The sequence below is a fragment of the Aulonocara sp. 'chitande type north' Nkhata Bay genome, linkage group LG20, assembly GCF_057382095.1.
Source record: "Aulonocara sp. 'chitande type north' Nkhata Bay isolate Kocher_YH1m ecotype deep benthic linkage group LG20, A_spYH_male_GT1.1, whole genome shotgun sequence".
In the NCBI taxonomy this organism is placed as follows: Eukaryota; Metazoa; Chordata; class Actinopteri; order Cichliformes; family Cichlidae; genus Aulonocara; species Aulonocara sp. 'chitande type north' Nkhata Bay.
In genome coordinates, this window is record NC_141363.1 from 36,225,499 (window position 1) to 36,247,162 (window position 21,664).

The window sequence follows — 21,664 nt, forward strand, 5'->3', positions numbered from 1 at the left end:
CCTGACCAATTTGTTTTTGCAGCTTCTTTAAGCAGAGATTTTTAGAAATCTGACTGACATCCTGCTTTTGATTAGAAAAAAACATGAGTGAGTGGGGGGAATGAGAAATAACGCATCAGAGTTTATTTTACACTTTTAAAATGTGCCAGTTTTTATCTAAAACTAAGATGTATCAAGGTTAGTCTAAGTGCTATTTTACTTTAAGCGGTGTTAATATTATTTTACTATTTTAGTTATACAAACTGAATTATTACAGCATCTGCTGTGCTTCGGTTCTGGCAGAAGAACATTGATTTATAAGGAAAAGAATGAAAATTGCTTCCTGGATGAACCCAGGGGCAGTACCAGGGTACAGTAGAAGATAAATATGGATTATTTTGAACTTTGAATCATACATATCATATTTTATGTGGGCTTGTTATGTCAATTTTTTTGTTTTTTATTCTTGGCCTCTACAAAAATGATTTTGCTTGCTTTACAGTATATTTTAGGCTACAATGTGAAGCCGTTCAGTCCTGGGAGGCAATGTAAATCCCTTTGGAGTTGTCTCTGGAACGATATTCGCTTAAAAACAAAGAAAAATGTCTGCCAAATCAAATATGCAGATCTACCCGCTGTGGTTCCCTCTAAGCTGAGCGAGTGAGCAATCGCGCACCGCTCACATGGTCTCCCCACACAGAAAATCTGCGCTGCACACACAAAAAAATCCAGTCTGAATTGGAATTAAAGTAAATACATGTATTTATTTTATTTCGCTGATTTTCTGTGCGCGGAGACTGTGTCAGCAGTGCACGATTGCTCACGCGCTCAGCTTAGAGGGAACAGTTGGGGCCCTTGCTAATAAGAGAGAAGCTACAGTCAGCTTTAATACCCTGTATTTGAACATATTGCAGTGCGTATTGCATTGCTTTTTGTTTGTTTGTCTGTGGTAGAAAGTACCATTTACTTTGCTGTTGTCTGCTGGGGTTGCAGGATCAGTGCCAGAGATGCCAACAGGATCAGTAAACTAATTCAAAAGTCTGGAACCATCATTGGCCAGAATCTGGAGGCATTTGAGTCAGTGGGGGACGGGAAGTCACTGAACAAACTGCTCTCCATCATACCCACTCCATGCCCCACAACAGAGGCAGCAGAGCGCCGTCTCCCTCAGACTTATTCAACCCCGTTTCAGGAAAACGTTCCCACCTTCTTTTCAAAACCGTCAGGCATAAGATTCCTACACTTTTAGAAGCTGTTTCTCAGATTTATAGTGTGCATATTATTTATTCATGCATTTTTTACTACCCTTCTGCACAATATCATCCTTACTTTGTTTTTAACTTTTCTTTAATGTAACCTCATTTTCATTTTTTTTCCATTTTTCTTTGTTGTTGTTTTTTTTAAATCATTGTCACAATATAAGATACTTACTAAGCATCTGTAGTACTTTTATTTTACCTAAACATACCACAGGTACGCAAATAAATGTGCAATTGTATCACATAATCTACATATGGCATATTGTGCAGTTTACAAGGTTGAGGTTGAACCGAATTGAAAACCAACAGCAACATGAAATAAATTCAGCAGTAAAAGATGAAAACACAGTCTTTAGTTTCACTGAGCATCACAGACACTTTCTGCCAAAAAAACATAAATAAAAGTTTGGTGTGGCACTATTCACCCTTTATACATCAGCCTGCCCTCCCCCTTCTCCGTAGTTTTCGCGCAGCAGCCTCCGTGTTTTACTCGTGGAGTAAAGGTACCTATCCTCACAGAGTCTGCCACTGGGTGTGAAGCTTCACAGGTCTGGTTGTTGTGTTTGAGCGGATTAAAAAAATCCTTATTATCCACATCCGCATCCCCACAACCACCATCATCAAACCAGCGGGGGCAGGGAGCAGAAGAAGAAGATGGGGTGCTGCTCGGCGCGATGCATGTTGATCCTCCTGTGTTGTTTGCAGCTGGTAAGAGCTTTTCGCACATGATGCTTCGACATAAACACATCTGTTTAGGCATCAGGCCAGCTGCTGTCTATCCCCTTTAATAACTCAAAGCAACCTAAAAGAAAAAAAAAACAACAACAACAACAACAGTAAAAATGCTATTTAAAACTGCATGTTAATGACTGTTATGCTTGAATCATTTCTTTGTTGTTTATAGTGAAAGAAGTTCCGCAGCATTAAGCTTTAAGGCTTCAGTTTTTTTAAGACTATATTAAATTTAAGACCATTTAAGGCAAACTGCGACCAAAAGCAGGTTAAACGGTTTTACGCATGTTCTTTCATTCACATTAACTCAGGTTTGTCATTCAATTATACCGCAACAGTTGGTAATAAATTAAATTATAGTAAAATTTGCTAGTAAAATCTAAAAAGCAGAAACGCCTAAACGAACTGCTCTTTTATTATTTGCCGTTTTGTTTTTTGTTTTTTCTGTTAGCGCTTCTGTTACAGTAAAGTCAATTTATTTGGGACTTTTGGTTCGGCCAGTTGAAAATGACTGCATTATGGCATTTTATAGATCAAACAATTAGCAGAATAGGCTGTAATGAAAATAGTAGGCTACTACTTGTTGACTGCAGCAAATCATTTATTTTCTGTAGCGGGCAATTTTAGTTGAAGGTGGAGAATAGCAGTGACCGCCCACCACCACAATAAAGGGCTGCTCCCACTTTGCCCTCCTCCTCTGTGTTTCCCACCCTGCCCCCTGTATGGCTCACTGGGACTGTGACCCCAGAGGACATGACACTATAAACCAGCTGTATTTCCCTGAGAATGCTTTGTCTCCCATGGCTCAGTTGCCTTGGAAACTTATAAAAAGAAAACAAGGTCAAAGATCATGGTCTAACAAGCCATGGCAGCATAGGCTCAACTGACACTCACTGCTGTTTTAAAATTCATTTAAAACTCTGCCCTGCAGATTACAGCGCTGGAGAGGCAGGTGTTTGACTTTCTGGGCTACCAGTGGGCTCCCATCATGATCAACTTTTTTCACATCATCATGGTCATCCTCGGCCTGTTTGGTGCAGTCCAGTACAGATCACGCTACGTTATAATGGTAAGTCTAATACTGAGTGTTGTCTCATAAGAAACAGCTGTTTTTGGTTTGTCATAAAAAAGTTCATTCAAGCTTCCCATCAAGAAGATCAGTACTGTGAATACACAGTAGTCAGGCTCAATATAATGACTGCTAACTTTATTTAGACTTACCAGCATCTCCACAGCTACTTAAATCATATGTTATATCCGGAGTTGGCAGCAGACCATGTGAACTAGAAGGCAACCAACTTTGACAGAGGAGTCAGAAGAGTGCAAAATTATCTGTCTTATATTTCAGGGGCAATGCAGGAGGGAAAAGAGGAGGGACAAATTCTCAAGGTGCAGAAACAGGTCAATGAACTCCCCACACACTGGGGCAGCTGACTGTGAGCACACAATATCTTCAGCACAAAGGTCGCGCTTTAAAACAAGCAGCTCAAGCTGACCTCTTTTTAGTTTAAGAGACATCAGGGCTACTTTCCAAAATCTGACCTGCACATGCCCTGTCCGCTCAGTGTGCTCCTTTGTCATACTGGTTGCCACAATTGCTGCAGAAACAGTAAGATACTCTGAACCAAATAATTAAATTGTGCTAGCACTGCAGAAACATATCTGTCTTATGGGTGTTTAAGTTTTTCATTACCAAACTGTTATGAATCAGTGTAACTTACAGCTGAAGTATATCAGGAGAGATCAGCTGAGTGGGCACAGTGACATTATTGGTCTCGTCTGAACTGCTGAGGCCTCTCTATTATGCCAGTGCTGGTTATATGTGAGATATATATGAGTGGCCACTTCCAGGGCTGAAAAATTCAGTTGTGCAAAGGCTGAAGTTCCTCCAATGACCACTAGACGCTGACTCCAAAAGCATATCAATCCCCTTTGACTTCCATATTAAAATGTTTTTATTGATGTATTTAAAGCCTAAAAGTTAAAAAATGTCCCTATAGGTATTTTCCCCTTTTCATAACAACTGCAGTGTGTATCAGTTATTTATAACTCATCTATTTTGATTTTAGTTTATGCTTTAGTTCAGTAATAAATTGCACTCAAGCATAAGTGTACGAACACAAAGAGATAATCCACCAGCCAGAACTGAGAAAAGCTTTGCAAAAAGAACAATTGCACAGTTATTCACAATATTATCTTATATATGTATACATACATACATACATACATACATACATACATACATACATACATACATACATACATACATACATACGTATGTATGTATGTATGTATGTATGTATGTACATACATATATACATACATACATACATACATACATACATACATACATACATACATATGTATGTATGTATGTATGTACATACATATATACATATATATATGTATGATAAACAGTGATATTTAATGGTTATCTTGCTGATGACTTTGCTCTTCTCATTAAAATATGTTTTAATTCTAGCTCTAAAAAACAATATAACAGCAGCCAGATGCTTCAAGATGCAGTCCAGAAACAAATGGGTAATGCAACTGTAGCTATACTCATCTTTTATACACAGTCACAGCCAATAACCAAAACGAGTCCTACTAGAAAACAACATACTAGAATATACCACTAAAAATGGCTTTTACACTTCCTTTTTGCGAGAATTACAAAAACAAGATGCAGTTTGTTTAGTGCAGATTGAAGTGCCATCTAGGCTATTTTCTCCCATTTTCATGTCATTGTACCAAGCTAAGCACTAAAATGATCAGTATTTTCTGCACAGACAGAGGTTTTCAGCCTTTGTTTTCCATCTAATGTATGACAAAAAAGGGTAAGACATTAAAAAAACATAATGAAACGCATTTAAAAAAAGCCCCACAAAATATCAGGTAGTCAGTGGAAAAAAGCAGCTCCCTGTGCTATGCAGCATTAACTGTGCTGGTAGTGTATGGTATGGTGTTTGTGACCAAAACCATCTCATGTTAAGTTTGTAAGAAAGCTGAGTAGTATAATAACACCAAGCAGCAGTGAGCTGGGTTGATCTGGATTATGCTGAATATGTCATGGTAGTATAACTTTACTGTATTTAACAGGAAAAAAATATACATTTTATTATATAGTGATATATATATATATTATATATATTTCACTACATCTCAGCCCAGCCAACCTCAACCTCAGTCCATGCTGTCATTCCCAGTGTAATTCTGTGCTTCTATTTTCTCAGTACCTGCTGTGGACGTTGTTGTGGGTTGGCTGGAATGTCTTTGTGAGCTGTCTCTACCTGGATTTGGGAGGGCTTTCAAAGGTAACTTTAATGGTCACGTACGTGTCAGGTAATTAGGGACCAAGAGCTCCTAAATACAATGTTCAGCTCTGTCCATGTCACTCTTTTCAAGATCTGCCTCCAATTACAGACTCAGAGTGACAGACACCTTACAGCAATGTGCCTATCCTCAGCCGCAAACAAGTCTCGTTAAGTTGTTTATGTACACTGTCTGCACTCGGGAAGACCAAACCCTAATTATAATTTAGGGAAATGACGACAAATGTTAAAAATAAAACTGTTCAGAATAATTTTCAAGTCAGTCATTCAATCTTGTCTTAGCTCCCCGAATACAAACAATGCTGTATTTTAATTTTAATGATGGTTGGATTCTGTTCACTGATTTAAAATGTAACATTTGGTCGAGTAAAACATTTCTTAGGCATTTCTCCTGCAAATCATCCCTGTGTAGTGTTTTCATAACTGGATCACTACAGTTATGCAATATTTATTAGTGTTACTCTGTTATATCAATTTGAAGATGTAGCAATGCAAGTCTCATCAGCTAGTTACATCACAGCAACTCAATGTATGTACACGTGTAGACATGGTCAAGACAATATGGTCAGAGGAGAATAAGCAGACTGCTTTGAGCTGGTACAAGGGCAACAGATACTTAAATAACCACTTGTTACAACCAACATATGCAGAAGAGCATCTCTGAATGAACAGCATGTGGAACCTTGAAGCAGAAGACCACACCAGGTGTCTTTCTTGTCAGCTAAGAACTAGAAAATGTGGGTAAAATTCACACAGGCTTACCAAAACCAGACAACAGAAGATTAAAAGAATGTTGCCCATCTCTATTTGTGCCAAAACATTCAGAATAGGGTCAGAATTTAGGTTAAACAATATGAAGGCATAAATCCATCCTGCCTTGTATTAGCGGTTCAGGTTGCTGATGGTGTAGTGTTATGGGTGATATTTGTTTTGGCACACGTTGACCCCTTATTGCCAATTTACCATTGATTAAATAAATAAATAACAGCCTACCGGTTCTGTATTAGTGTTGACCATGTCCATCCCTTTATGACCACAGTGTAAACATCTTCTGATGGCTGCCTCCAGCAGGATAACGCACCATATTACAAAACTCAAATTCATTTTGCTGTACTTAAACAGTGAACAGATCACAAAAAGAGCACCTTTGGGATGTGGTAGAATGAAAGCAGCAACTGTGTGATGCTATCATGTTAAAATGGGCTAAAATCTCTGAGGAATGTTTCCAGTAACTTGTTAAAGCTATGCCATGAAGAATTAAAGCTGGGCTGAAGGCAAAGGTCAACCTAGCACTGGCAAGGTGTACCTAATAACATTTCTGGTAAGTATATGCTTGTAGCAACACTCTTACGTGACTGGTGCATAAAGAAAAAGGACAAAAAGTAAAATTAGGTGAAATAAGACTTGGTTCTTAGTGCATGGATTCATTTTCACTAAAGTCAGAATAAAATTTGTACTGCATTGAGTTTTTTATGTTTTCTGAATTTTATGGATATCATGCTGCTTTTCAGGCTTAATAATATTAACAAAATGAACTACCACCTGTCTGTTTGCTCCCTTAAGGATGGTGATATTCTGTCCTTCGGTGTATCCTCACATCATTCCTGGTGGAAGGAGAATGGGCCGGGATGTGAAAGCGAGAGACTTCCCTCTGCTGGATGGAAGAACCAGCAAAATCCAGAGCTTACCACAGTGCTGAGCTGCTGGCTGGAATACCAGTACATAGAAATCCTGCACTGCATCATCCAGCTCCTCGTATCAGTGAGTCTTTAGTTTTGTTCAACACTTCATTTAACAAGACTTTAAAATGGCACCATTGCCAGATGTCGCCTTCACAGCAAGGGCTGGTTAAAAAGTGAAGTGGAAAAGCTGTCTTTTCATGTCATTAGAGCTACACTGGTCCAGAAATCCATAAAAATAAGATCAGCATATGTCACCCCATGACAACAAAACCAAATAATAAAATAGTATGGCAAAAATAAAAAAACATGTGTCATTACCCCAAAACATATGGACATAACTGTATTTATATATTATTTAATGTCATTTTAATTGTAATAAGCATGCATCAGTACACCTGGGAACTAACTGTTGCTTAGCAACAGAATCTGTAGATTAGTAACAGAGCCGATATTTAAGAATAACATCATATTATCACACTAGAGAGAGCTGGTACACACTTTCAGTTTGTGTATTATCTACAAAAGTGAATTACTGCGATATTAGGTCCTGTTTTTGAAAACATTTTGAAGCCAGTTCAATCTGCTGGGTGTGATTTATTTCAATTTTGTTCAATTAATGAATCTATATTTATGTCTTTTTTATACAGCACTTCATTTCTCTGGTCAACACTGGGTTAATTTACGTGACTAAAAGTAGTTTTAATTATTCACTTCAAACAGAATATAAAAAAATTGACGGTTGAGTCTGTTTGATATCAGATGTCGTGGAGACTCCAGCGACACTTAAAGTAATAGAAATCTTTATTAAGTGACCAACATGGTTTGGCTTGTGGCCTTCATTAGGGGACCCTGATGAAGGCCTACTTCCTTACACAAAGTATTGCATATGCTAAATACACTCAACACAGCAGCTCTGCCATAAATTCTGCTTTTATAAAGCGTGTTTTTCAGGTTTGCTTATGATTAGGAAAGGTTGTGTTTTTGAAATACCAGTAGTTGGTTGTGGTGTTCTGGACTCTATTACAAGTGCCTTAATTTCATTGATAAAAAAGAAAAATATAGTTCTGATTTGATTTTGGTAGATCTTCACTTCTAGTAATGTCCTCACACATTCCTATTTTGGCCACTTGCACTTGTGCATTTGTGATCTCCTTCTGTGCTCAACTTAAATTTCATGTTGATGAAGGAGATACTGTAGAATTGCAAGAAGCTGTACTTGCAAGTAGAGCAGGTGGACAAAGATTAAGTCTTCAGTGTCCTGTGAGCAGGCATGAAAGCCTCAAACACCTCAGGGGACTAAAGCATAAATCTACACAACAGTCTGAAACTGCAGGGTGCATTCATGGGTCAAAACCTTTATGAATATCATGAAAATGACCAGTATACTCATGTCTGTGCTTCCTTCACACTTTGAAACATAACTGTTCCACTGAATGCTGCTCTTTCCTCTCTGAGTATCAGGAGTATTAGCAGTGATAAACATAAAAGTTGATGCAAAAAGTGGATGCTATTTTGAGGTGCATGCTAAAAATCATTAAAATGCACGAGCAAGTGGTCCTAATAGAACATAAAGGTAGAAAGTTAAGAATAGCCAAATTTCTGGCAGCTCAATGGCAACTTTTTGATTGTACTCCATATATTGAAGACCCAATCACTATTAAACTGAAGACTTGGTCACATGATGTCATGTGATTGGTTGATATTTTCTCTGTATTATTGTGGGGTCCTTACCGTACAGTATAAATCGCCTTAAGGTGTATGCTGGTGAACATGTATATTAAACTGTGTTTGAGTCCTTATGTGAAAATTTCTTCTAGCTGATGAACGTCAGTTGGAGAAAAAGGTTTTGATTTAATAAAGTCATGGCAAGCAAGACGTAGTGCAGAGGTTACAATGAATCTTTTCAATACTAATTCTTTCTTCCTACGCACCTGTTGTTCATTCAGGTGTGCAGAGATTTTAAACCATTAATATCTAAAACAATTTCTTGTGTAATATTTTAAGAGTACATCTACAGACAGATAGTTTCTCTGAGTAGGAATGCAAATAAGATAGCTAACTGGAATTAAGAGGTAAGTTATTATTTACATGTTTTTTTCCCACTAACTCATAAAATCTTTCGCTGTCAGCAAAGTCTACTGTCTGCTTTGTGTTTTGCATTAATATTAAAAGACAGAAGATTTTAAAATATGCTGTTCTTTTCTTATGCTTTTGTGATAATCCTACAGCTCCCGGGATTTGTTTACGCCTGCTATGTGGCCAGCACATTTTCAGAAGAGGATGACAGCTGTAAGTGTCCTCCTGATCAGTGTCAAATACAATCTCATTTTCTTACATTATCTAATTTATTGGATAACAATCCATTACAAAGAAACGGCATGTTTATGCACGCCTTTCATTCATTTTGTTTTATGTTTATTTTAGTTAACTTCATTGGTGAGTTTCACCATCCATCCAAACCCTCTAAGTTGCTTTTCTAGTGTTACAATCCATTGGTAAGTAGCCCACATTTGTTTGCACTCATGTAAGCTAAGCTAGGCCCATCCTCTGCTGCACAATGTATTTCCTATGTTTTTTGTTTTTTAGATTATAAATAAAAAAAGTGAAAAGCTGAGAAGGAACTAAGAAGAAGATCAAACAACTCTGCAGAGTCTGATAGTGCGTCATCTCTGACATGGTCAATAACACTCACACAGAGATGCCGAATCTCACTGTGTACATTTCTCACACTGTGGCCTGATTCAAAAGAGGAGTCTCCAGTCTATTGCATGTTGATATTTTCTAGTTTTATCCAGTAGTAACGCTACCTCTCAGCATGTATGTGAAAGACTGTTTGTAGGTTCGGCTGTCTGACAGAATACTGTGGTTCTAAATTTGTACATATGCAGCTAGTGTTCTTTCTGATGTTTCATAAAATGTACAAATTATTATTATGTGTAATTTCAATTAGAAGAAGGGAGGACCCCAACGTGTATAATGTGTGTCATCAGTCAGTGGAATAAACTGTGTCCACAATTTGCCTTATAGTGGATTACTGCTAATGTTCATCTAATGTTTATTCATTCATATACAGTTTTACCTCCATTAGTGAAATGTAAGTACATTTACTCAAGTACTGTACATTACTTAAGATTACATTTCTTTGTGTGCAATTTTGTCTCGTGTACAGTTTAGATTAAAAAAAATGTTGCACTTGTTACACTGACAGCTTTAAATGCTAGCTACATTTAAAATTAATTATGTGAACTTATAAAATATGTTTCATTTATCACCAAACTACCAAACAGTAATAAAAGAAAGAGTAAAAAATAAAGTAATATAGCAATGTTGTCATTTACTTTAGATGATTTTGTACCACTACTGCACAAAAAAGCATTATGAATATAAGTGACTGTAATTTGATTATTCGTCCCATATTTTGGAAATTATTATTATTAAACATAGTGTTATAGTATAGTGTTCTTGGACCATTTTCAGTTGATTTTTTATTTATTTATTTGTTGTTTGCTTTCAAATATTTTTTCCCCTTAAGAGATTTCTTTTGTCATACTGGATTGTATTTTATTGAGCTACAGTTTATACTGTTCCACTTATTTAGGTTATTTTGATATATTTTGTGTTTAAAGATAAGATATACTGATTTATTTATCCCCAAAATTTGGACCTACAGAAACATTTTTGTCATGCATATTTCAGGATTCCGTAGCATTATCTCAAATGGTTCGACTTAACTAAAAACGTCCGAGAAAAATCCAAATAACTTCTGAGAAATTTTTTTATTTAAATTAACTTAATTTTTGACCTATGATTAGTAAGTTTTAAAAAAAATCGGTGGCAGAAAAAAAACTTCCATTCCTAGAAAAAATGTTTTCTTAAAAAGCCGTAATTAGAATTAGATTCCATACCTTTAAGAAATGATTTAATCAATTAATTTATTTTTAATTAAAAAAAATGAAATTAATGACATGAGCTCGCTCTGCTACTTCTGCTGCTAGGTAGCCTTGGACGCGTTTTTCACATTAGCGGCGTCATTTCCGCCCCGCAGACCCCGGATGAAGCTGCCGTTTGGGGCAAGTGAAGCAGGGCCACCGAGGCTGGTTGGGTTTTAATTTAGCAGAGAGGGGGGTCGGAGCGGATCGCAGCCCCGCTGGATTAATGTGGACAGGGCAGCGCGGAGTGCCAGCAGGGCTACGAGGAGCAAACAGTCCGGGTCGAGTAGAGACACCGGCTAAAAGCTGCTGCTAACTCTGTTTAACTGTTAGCAGCAAAGTAACGCAGAGCAAGCAGCCAGCTTCTCCGGCTAATAGCCTCTCCACACCGCGGAGTGTGCAGCTTACACACGGCACGTCTCATCGGAGCTCCAGTCTAACACAGCACCTGGTGAATGAATGATGTCTGCCGCTAGCATTGACCCTCAGGTAAGCAGCAAACAGGGGGATACCTTCAGCTTCGGGTTTATATTTCTGCAGGAAGGAGAGATGAGCATGGTGTGCACCCCTCTCTGGAGACGATGCCCCCGCTGCAAGCTAAGGATAGCTGGAAAACTACTCACTGCTGGTAACAAACCAAGGCCTGGACCACAGCTCCCAGTGGGTATCAGAGTGGCCCTAACATACCACATCGCCGAGCGCTGATGCTTTTTATGTGTCAGTGAGGTTTTTCGGAGGAAATGTCTGAATACATCTCAGTGTGAGGCTAGGGTGATGTCTTAATGCTCTGAATTTTCCAGTCGTGACCCACACAAGCTCTCTCTCTCTTTTTTTTCATCCTCCCAAAACGACTGATAAGACATCGAAAGGACAAGATGCAAGCAAAGGTAAGAGATGATGGATCTCTAGATGTTTTCTGTATCTAGAGGGGGACAAACTGGCCTGGCAGGCTTATTACTGAGTGCATCACCACCTAATATGGAACATGTTTCTGTAGCGGTTTGTAATAGTGATAACCACTGCAAAAATCTTTTAAAATTAAGGTACCTCACATATTTCAAAAGGTCAGCTCCTAAATGCTATATTTATCAATCAGGAAGACAGAAAAATCAATTTTAATTCTCGGTACTCATCATTCACGTTGACCTCTTCTCATTTGTCTACAGCTGTGTAGCACAAAGTGCACATCTTTTGGAAACCTATTTGTACATTTAGAGTGAATACATGCTGGTGTTTAGTTTCTATCATTATTAACTGCAATGTGAATATATCATGAGGTGTCATAATATTAAAAACGGGTATTTTTCTTTTTTTTTAGCTTTGTTTTTTTTTTTCTTTCAAAGTGTGTGTATAAGTTCCCGTGTGCAGCTTTGATTCTATTTATTGCAGCCTTTTCAGTTTCGGTGCAGAATGGCTCCCTCCATCAGAAGGATGCTGTCCATGATAATGACTTTGAGCCCTATCTTACCGGCCAGTCCAGTCAGGTAGGAAAACTTTATTGAATCCCACAGGGGGGAATTCACCTGTTACAGCAGCTCAAAAGTAGTGATGAGATGGAAAGCACTGAATAATAACAATGTAATATAACCAAACTAGTCTTTGAGTTTTAGGAAGTAAAAGAATTAACATATGATCACATTGGTTAAATATACATGTGCGCACATATGCATGTTCGATCTGTTGAAAGGGAAAACAGTGGGGTCACTGTTTCTTTTAACTTTTTGGAGACCTTATAAATAAAATGATTTTAGGATTTTAAGGTTTATCCTCTTATAACTTTGAATCAGTGTAGCGCTGGGCAGTATGACCAAAAAATCTGGTGAATTTTGTTAACATTATAAAAAAATATAAAACTCTTTAATGTCATCATTAAAAAAGAAATAAAATAAAATGAAACAGCACGACCAAAGGAACAAAAAGTCTGATCTTAGACTCTCATACCTAAAAATAGTATTTGGACTATACAGTCAAAACTAATATAATTTTTTTGGGCTGCTGTCTTTAAACAATGATTGTTTAGCTCATTAGCATTAATGTTTAAATGCAGCTTTCAAATAAAAACCATTTGAAATTATTCTTCCCAACTTTGTGGCATAAATTGTTCTGTCTCTGGGTAAAATCGCCAGTTAGCCTTGATTAGCATATTTTCTTCCCATCATGCTGTTCAGTGGTGTCATTAAGTAAGGTTTTCATTGGAATTGAATAGAGGGACACCTCTGGTTGATTGGTTCAGAGACAAAGTTATAGAGGCAAAGTTGAGATGGTTTTTGGACATGTGCAGTAGAGGGATTGTGGGTAGACTGGATAGATGGGTTCTGAATATGGAGCAGGAGGAAAAGACGAAGAAGACAGTAAAAGAAAGAGAATGTAGTGACGGAGGACATGCAGAAAGTTGGCGTGACAGAGGAGGATGCTGGTTTGTTTTGTGACATAATGTTTGCTTTGTTCAACAGCGTGACCTGTGGGTTTATAAGTGGTGTTTCCTATTATCACGTATGAGTCATGATTGCATCCGTGAGTCAAGTTGAGAAGAGGAAAGTAAAATATCTCAAATTCAACAAAGCAAAATAAAGTACCTTACTAAAAGGCGTACTAAATGGAGTGGAATCAGCACGACAATTATCAGGTGATTAAAGCGGTTCAGTATAACAGAGTGTAAGGTGTAGGGGACAGTGGAGTGTGGAGAAAAGGGTGAAAGAGCAAAACATTTACTTTGATTTTGTTAAAAGGATCTTTTTCTGTTTCTTTTTGCAGAATAACAGTTATCAGTCCATGACAGACCCTTACCTGTCCAGCTACTATGCCCCCTCTATTGGATTTCCTTATCCTCTCAGTGAGGCTCCTTGGTCTACAGGAGGTGATCCACCGATTCCCTACTTGACACCCTATGCCCCGCTCAGCAATGGAGACCACCACTTCATGCACGACACGGTGTTTGGGCAGCCGGGCGGGCTCAGCAGCAGCATCTACCCTCACAGGTTTAACTTCTTCCCAGAGAATCCAGCGTTCTCTGCCTGGGGCACCAGTGGTTCTCAGGGACAGCAGACTCAGAGCTCAGCCTACGGGGGGAGCTACAGCTACCCACCAAGCTCACTTGGAGGCACCTTAGTCCCTGATGGCCAGACAGGTTTCCATAGTGACACCCTAAGCAAGGCCCCAGGTATGAACAGCATAGAGCAGGGCATGTTGGGCCTCAAAATAGGCGGGGACGTGACTGGAAGTGGCTCAGGTGTGAAGAGTGCAGGCTCCGTGATCGGTGGCAGCGGCAGTGTAGCGGCTGCTGTTGCCACAGGCAACGGTGGCACACCAATGGGAATGCCCCCTCCGAAGCCGACATCGTGGGCTGCAATCGCTAGTAAACCTGCCAAGCTGCAGCAACAAAAGACCAAGAACAAGCCTCCTATAGTCGGAGGACCTCTGCCTCCACCTCCCATCAAACACAGCATGGACATTGATACGTGGGACAATAAAGGGACTGTGACCAAGATGGCCCCTCCTTTACCCCACCACCACCAACAGCACCAGCCCCAGCTTCACTCCCATGCTCCCAGTCTCTTGCCTCCCCTTCAGCAATCCCTGCATTCTGCCCAGTCCCTGGTGCAGCAGATGACCCTGCAGGGTCCGCCTCCGCCTCATTCTTACCAGAACCACAACTCTGCTCCCACACCTCAGACCCGCTGGGTAGCCCCACGCAACCGCAACTTGTGCTACGGTGGAGGAAGCTTGGACAGCAGCGGCTCCTCCAACGGCGGTGGTGTTGGTAATGGAGGGGGTGGGGTGGGGCCTCCAGACCTGGGATCAGAGTCCCACCCTGTGCTGGAGAAACTGAGAGCGGCCCATAGCTACAACCCCAAGGAGTTTGACTGGAACCTGAAAAACGGCCGCGTGTTTATCATTAAAAGCTACTCCGAGGACGACATCCACCGCTCCATCAAGTACTCCATCTGGTGCAGCACAGAGCACGGCAACAAGCGCCTAGACTCAGCCTACAGAGCCATGAACTCTAAAGGGCCCGTCTACTTGCTGTTCAGCGTCAATGGCAGCGGGCATTTCTGCGGCGTGGCGGAGATGCGCTCGCCGGTGGACTACGGCACCAGCGCAGGTGTGTGGGCGCAGGACAAGTGGAAGGGCAAGTTTGATGTGAACTGGTTGTTTGTTAAGGACGTGCCTAATAGCCAGCTGCGCCACATCCGCCTGGAAAACAACGACAACAAGCCGGTCACCAACTCACGTGACACTCAAGAGGTTCCTCTGGAAAAAGCAAAGCAGGTGCTCAAGATTATTGCCCAGTACAAACACACCACCTCCATCTTCGATGACTTTTCCCACTACGAGAAGAAGCAAGAGGAAGAGGAGGTGGTGAAAAAGGTAGACATGTCTTTGATATTAAATACAAATGAATGAATCTGTTAAGGTTTTGCTGCTGCTGTATGAAAAAAGTTAATGTGGGGGAAGAATGTTTTGTTCACATTTCTACTAAAATATCTTCTTTGGACCCTTGCTTTTCACTTTTGTTTGCACACATGCTCTACAGCATGTCCTGTGTGTTACTAGAGCTTCGCAATTGATCCGATTTTAATTTCTTGTGATTAGCAAATCAAGATAATCAAGAAGGTAATAAAGCCGCTATTTAAATCCATGTTTTCAAAGTGGGAAATCATAATGAATAATCACGATCTCAGTACTATCATTAATAAATCCATCCATCCATTCGCTTCCGCTTATCCTTTTCAGGGTCGCGGGGGGCGCTGGAGCCTATCCCAGCTGTCATAGGGCGAGAGGCGGGGTACACCCTGGACAGGTCGCCAGTCTGTCGCAGGGCCAACACATAGGGACAGACAACCATTCGCACTCACATTCACTCGCACATTCACACCTAGTGGCAATTTGGATTATCCAATTAACCTATCCCCACAAGTTGCATGTCTTTGGACGGTGGGAGGAAGCCGGAGTACCCGGAGAGAACCCACGCAAACACGGGGAGAACATGCAAACTCCACACAGAAGGACCCCCGGCCTGATGGTGGAATTGAACTCAGGACCTTCTTGCTGTGCGGCAACAGTGCTAAACACCGTGCCACCGTGCTCATTAATAAATCCTTTATTTAAAGACCTTCTCTCATTGAGGTGCACAAAAGAGTTACATTATTTAGTTCAAGACAGTTTAAGACAGACAGATACAGCAACACATTATTCGTTAATGTGCAAATTAAGAACAGCACCTACAATAGCTGTGACAGATACATATAAATAATCTGTGTGAAAATAAGGGTACAGGTAATATTTAACTGCCCTCTGGGCACTGCAAGTGCTGTGTTTTAAACAAAGAGCACATGCGACCAGGTAATCTTTGCAGCACAACCTTGCATGGAAACATCAGACATTGTTGCTGTCATCTGCTATTTAAAGAAGACCATCTCACTTTTGTCTCCCAGTGATGCAGTGCAGAGTGAGAAGGCTCAAAGTGGCCAAAGAAGCGCGCACATAAACAGTATCACCATACTCGAGCCTGTGGGTACATGCAGTGAGTGAGAAACAGGATTTCTTTCTTTATAAAAATACAGTTTTTGTCTTTAGTTTTCTTGACAGGTGTTCCTCACGGGTGTAAAAATTGACTAGAAAATTTGGGATTTTTTTCCATAATCGAGCAGCAGTAGAACCTGTTCAACTGCAGTCAGATCAGGCATCAAACGGTTTTAAACCTGCCAGCTTCATAGTTCCAGGTCTGCGTGATGTCTGATAGTGCCTGTTTGAGAACAATGCAGGTAACTGTCCTGTGAATTCACAACAAGCGAGTGGGCGTCATGTGTTCTGCCTCCTGCACGCTCTGTTCAGTCAGCTCTCTTGCCTAAACCAAAAATAGTATTTCCAGCAGTGAGAACCCATCTGACGCAGGTTATTTCCTGCTGTGTGCTGCTTGTGAGAAAGGACAGCTCTGCACAACGCTCAGACCTGATTCTGGTGACGGTGTCTGAGGTTCAGGTGTAAAAACTGCTTCAGATAAAAACTACAACACCCCTACCATAATCCTATTGTAGACTTACTTTCTTACACATGGATTATGCCTAATCCTAGACTAAATACAACTTCCTATTGTAGTCGACATTGAATTTTCTTTTTAGATTAGGACTGCGTTCAATCACCGACTGCGAAACCGACTCTTAATGTCTTACAACAAGGTGCTCAAGGTTCAAGGACCTTGAACCTTGAACCTTGTGCACCTTAACCGACTCTTAATGTCTTACAACAAGGTGCACAAAACGTGTACTTGACCTGATTTATGATGTTGCCTTATATGGAGTTATTTATGTTAACTAACCATAGACTTTATATAAAGATGGACATAGCCACATAATATTACCTGAAACTAGTAACTGAGCCCATTAAGTCATCAGGAACAAGTCAGAAGTGACCATATTTAGAAAGTTGCATGCTGAGTTATCAGCTAACACTAATCAAGCTTGATTTGTGAGTTGGTTGATAAACTATTAAGGTTTGAAGCACAGGTGCATTTATCTATACTGATTGATGTTGTCTTTTGGTGGCTACAGATGCAGCTCATCATGAGTTGTGTCATAGATGAGAAAAATACAAAAAGACATGTATAGTAGGTTAAGTGGTGATTCTGAAATGGTTGTGGGTGTGAATGGAGACCTGTTGCTCTTGGTTAAACCTCATTTATACTTCCCTGTTCACCCGAGTCCCAGTTTATATAAATTTCATCATCAGATGGTGAGCGCAAGATTTCATGTGGATATCAATGTTTTTTTTTGTTTTGGTTTTTTTTGTGTGTGACCATGGGGATTTGCATGCACCTCAGGCGGTGTACTTCAAAAAAGTATAACTGGAACGACTACTCAGCCATGAGGCTTCCACCTGTGTCCACAGTTAGTTTGTCACTAGTTTATCAGCCCACTGATAAACTAGTCACGCACAAGCCTATTATTATGTATTGCGTAAATTATGCTGTAAAGATTCATGGTTTTTCCTGGTTTTTATTGTGGATCATAATACCTATTGCGTGGTAATTATATTTTAAATAAAAGTTTTGTTGCAAAATTTATAGCATTTATGCTACAGTCCCACTAGTGAAAACAGTGGTTGGAGATCCCAACACTACCAAAATTATTGCCACCCATTGCGATAAGCGTACTCTGAAGACTCGCACTAAGTCTGCAGCACTTACAGTAACTGCTGTCTTCAAAGCAACTTTGGTGCCTCGAGATGGTGATTTAAAAATCAATGAGAGAGTCGGTGTGCTGGTCTCAGTTGGGTGAGGTCAAGCACAGCGATTTAACTGCATAATGACACAGGTGTTTGGTGACTTTGCATTTTTATAGGAATACAACCAGAGCTAAACCAGCTGATTCAAAGTCTTCTACTGCAAACAACTACGTTGCAGTCAAGACTCAGATTGATTGTAACATGTAGGCAACCTGTGTGCGTCTATAAACAGACAGCAATTGTTTGCAAACATTCAACAATCTCTCTGAGTGGTTGCAATTGTTTGGAGACAGGCTGCCTGCCACCAGATGAGCACTTCTAATGAAGTAAAGGGAACTTCTTGTGATTGAAATTGGTTGCCCAGCGGTTCATCATCCTGAACCTCTGGGCATCCAGACTACTTGCAACTGGTTGCTGACCGTAAATCACCAAGCAACTACTGAATTTTTCTAGTCGTGAGGAGATTTCTACTCCAGTGTGACTGAGGAGATGCTTCCTAGCATAATTCTCTGCTGAGAACTTCATTAAGTCTTCATGTGTTTTTTTTCTAACAGAGCTACGAGCCTGCCTCAATACAGAGTCGATCCCGAATCGATCAGGTAAAGCTTATCTTACTTCTTTCTCTCTCAGGTGGGGGTAAAGTTGGAATGAGAATATGAATTCTGTAGAAACATGGATAACGATTCGTTTGTTTTTTGTTTTTTTTAATTCTCTCTTTCAGGACCGTCAGAAGTAAGCTATAGAAATCTCTTCTGAAAGCTCAGCCGACGGTTGTGTTTGAATGGACATGCTGAAATCTAGGTTTAAAAAGAAAACACAAGGACACCAACAAACACAAAAAAAAATATCTGAAAACGAATATTTTTTTTTTCTATTTAATTTTTGCGACCAAACTATTTGAGCCACCGGTTCCAGTCTTCAATATGCGTGCAGGGATGAAGCTCGTTCCACCAGATGAATCGCTTCAATAATATCTATTTTCTTGTTTTTTCTGTATTTTTTAGCCTTATAAATCTCTATCGCTACCCTCGAACATCTGAAATTGGTAACTAATTCTAAATATCTGCACGTCTGTTTGGAAAAATCTCTCGACAACATGCTGCTGATATTCAGTGACTGTTCACTTTGTGGTTTGTGTGTTGGAGAAATGTTAAGTGCTTGTATTGCTTTATCTTAATGAGTGAACAACAACTTTATTGACAAATGTCTGCTATCTGTATGTGGCCAGTTGTATTTTGTATTATCATAAGACAAAATAATGACTTCTATCATGCCCCCTCCTCCTCCTCCTCCTGTTTTTTTTTTTTTTTTTTTTTCCCCTCATGTGAGGGGTCTCTGAAGGTTTCTATATGCATAGACATAATTGTGCAAAGGTGGTGGCATTAGAAGGCATTAATATTATAAGAATATATTGAAGGATGTATCACCAGGTTTAACGTAATGTTGAGAAAATGTGCGATTTTGTCATTACAGGGTGGAGCCGTAACGTTTCTTTGCAGCGGTAGTGTGGAATATTTTTTATTTCCAGTACTGTACCTCAATTTATTTATTTATTTTTTCAAGCTAGAGATTCAGGGAAAATAAGTCTGAAGATCAAACGCTCGTAAAGGTGGTCCTGCTCTCACTTTAACGATGGAAATTCAAATAATACTGTTTAAGTTGATTTTTTTTTTTTTTTTTTAATCAACACAGGATCTGCTTTCTTTCCCCTTTCTCTGTTTATGAAATTCTGGGCAATGTAGCATGCACTGCTTTTAGAACTCAAGCCAGGCCCGTCGTTTAGTTTTATTTGTTCTTTCTTAACATTATAATAATCTTTTCATCATTTCCATCACTATAACCTTCATCCTCGGAAAATGTAAGCTTTAATGTACTGGCATTTCTAACTGAGATCGCCTCAAAATGTTTAACTGTAGCATTATACTTAACTGATTTATTGTCAAGTGTATGAAAACGCAGAGACTAGCCTATATGGTATATGTTTGTGACTTTTTTTTTTGTTATTTTCTTTTTTTAATTGCTTGCTGTATTGTGTGTGGATGTGGGTGTGTGCGTGGGTGTGTGTGTGTGCGAGTGGAAGAAAAAGAGAGGGACTGTGGAGCAATCAGAATTATATAATGGTATTGGAATATAGAAAATTTATGCAAAAAAAAGTTTTAAGTCACCCTTGAATTAAATATCTATTGTATCAGAGGTCACTATCACATTCTTAGATTTGATCATATTCATTATTAAAGACATACTTATCTGTTGTTTGTGTTTCTGTTTTTATGACCATTCAAGGAAGTTTGTTTCTGAAAAATAAAAAAAGTTGCCACAAAAGCTTCGCGGACAAAATTAGAACGTCTCAGAGATCGATACGGCACGTCTCCAGTTGAGGTTCTCAGTCACTGATCATGGTGACGGTAGGAAGAAAGAACTCTTCTTTAACAGGAAGTGACCTCCAGCTGAAACAGGCACATGTGACAAGTTTGAGAACAGAAAGTATAGTATGGATGCTTGTTTCCACCAAAACAAAAACTTTTTCTCCTGGCACAGTTAAGTGAAAACTTCTTACATTATTTAAAATTTTTGACTATATTTTTGACATCTCAACTTTCTCTGATATTTTTACTAACTCGAAGTTTTGACTTAGGAATAGCAAAAACAAAAAAAGTGTTAAGAAGAAGCTTCCAAGTGTAGAGACTTGCTTGTTGCATTGATTGTTTTCTGGAGGAATTCCATTTTATAAAATGTTGATTAAAATAATTAATTGCAAATATTTATTTATTCGATGCTAGCTTTGCATCATTCAGTTTTAAATAGTCCTTATCTTATATTGAGCATTAGCTCTTCAGTTCACCCTCTGAAACAAGGTGTTTTAGCTCCCTGCTTCTAACTCAGCCCATGATTTCAGGTAGCGAGGAAAAGAGCTTAGTGGCTTTACTGACCAGAACAGAGGCACAGAGGAACCATAGGTGGTGCTGTGGGAAATCAGAAAAGCATGGTTCAATAACCATTAGGACCATAGACTGTATGTAAAAGATGAGCGTAGCTTTCAGGTCACAAAACTGAAGCCACAGCAGAAATACTTTCAACCTTCCATCTTTCTAATGAACAGCAGGGGGCAGCATCTGTAGTTTGAAAAGGTCCGGTTACATAAAAGTCTAGCAAAATTATAAATTTAACTTGTGACCTCAGTAAACACTTTCCTAACGAGTTTATGGCCTCCGGCACCAGTTTTACTTAACACAACATAAAGGTGATTTTGTCTGGTTATTATTACAGCCAGAAAGGATGACTGCATGGGGTGTGCTTTATTGGCTAAAGACTCCCAGCTTCTCCTTCAGACACACCTCCGATCTTTACAAGTTCATGTTTGAATCAGCAAATACATTATTTACAGTATATCAGCTGCTTGTTATCTGATGTCTCCATGAAGATCACTGGAATGCAGAGGTGTTTCCAGGATTTTTTTTAACGAGAGGACCCAAAAACAACAACATGAAGAAATCAATATTTAATCAGATGAAAATACAGATGCAGGA

At 39.4% G+C, this 21,664-nt stretch overlaps 2 protein-coding genes across 5 annotated transcripts; both read left to right on the top strand.

Annotated features, from left to right (window-relative positions):
* Positions 1-1,704: 1,704 nt before the first annotated feature.
* Positions 1,705-10,826, top strand: nkain5 (sodium/potassium transporting ATPase interacting 5). 2 transcript variants are annotated; one of them, XM_086276918.1, is made up of 7 exons: positions 1,705-1,946; positions 2,902-3,039; positions 5,204-5,284; positions 6,866-7,063; positions 9,213-9,273; positions 9,409-9,479; positions 9,571-10,826. In XM_086276918.1, exons 1-6 carry the CDS (start codon positions 1,893-1,895, stop codon positions 9,462-9,464), a joined length of 588 nt encoding a protein of 195 aa, XP_086133044.1. In that variant the 5' UTR covers positions 1,705-1,892; the 3' UTR covers positions 9,465-9,479; positions 9,571-10,826. The 2 variants fall into 2 exon arrangements, with proteins under 2 accessions (XP_086133044.1, XP_086133045.1); XM_086276919.1 differs by lacking the exon at positions 9,409-9,479.
* Positions 10,827-11,027: 201 nt separating this feature from the next.
* ythdf1 (YTH N6-methyladenosine RNA binding protein F1) lies at positions 11,028-20,390 on the top strand. Of its 3 annotated transcripts, XM_086276915.1 has the most exons (7): positions 11,028-11,364; positions 11,454-11,573; positions 11,773-11,800; positions 12,303-12,397; positions 13,668-15,281; positions 18,692-18,736; positions 18,859-20,390. In XM_086276915.1, exons 2-7 carry the CDS (start codon positions 11,463-11,465, stop codon positions 18,871-18,873), a joined length of 1,908 nt encoding a protein of 635 aa, XP_086133041.1. In that variant the 5' UTR covers positions 11,028-11,364; positions 11,454-11,462; the 3' UTR covers positions 18,874-20,390. The 3 variants fall into 3 exon arrangements, with proteins under 3 accessions (XP_086133041.1, XP_086133043.1, XP_086133042.1); XM_086276917.1 differs by lacking the exon at positions 11,454-11,573 and having other exon boundaries at positions 11,028-11,402; positions 12,312-12,397; XM_086276916.1 differs by lacking the exon at positions 11,454-11,573 and having other exon boundaries at positions 11,030-11,402.
* Positions 20,391-21,664: the final 1,274 nt, after the last annotated feature.

Bases quoted from the DNA above. Each gene is read 5' to 3' on its own strand.
- ythdf1 (XM_086276915.1), top strand. From the start codon at position 11,463: ATGAGCATGGTGTGCACCCCTCTCTGGAGACGATGCCCCCGCTGCAAG. The intron at 11,574-11,772 runs GTGGGTATCAGA...ACGACTGATAAG, and splicing joins GGCCTGGACCACAGCTCCCA to ACATCGAAAGGACAAGATGC. The intron at 15,282-18,691 runs GTAGACATGTCT...TTTTTCTAACAG, and splicing joins AAGAGGAGGTGGTGAAAAAG to AGCTACGAGCCTGCCTCAAT.
- nkain5 (XM_086276918.1), top strand. From the start codon at position 1,893: ATGGGGTGCTGCTCGGCGCGATGCATGTTGATCCTCCTGTGTTGTTTG. The intron at 3,040-5,203 runs GTAAGTCTAATA...CTATTTTCTCAG, and splicing joins GATCACGCTACGTTATAATG to TACCTGCTGTGGACGTTGTT. The intron at 5,285-6,865 runs GTAACTTTAATG...TGCTCCCTTAAG, and splicing joins ATTTGGGAGGGCTTTCAAAG to GATGGTGATATTCTGTCCTT.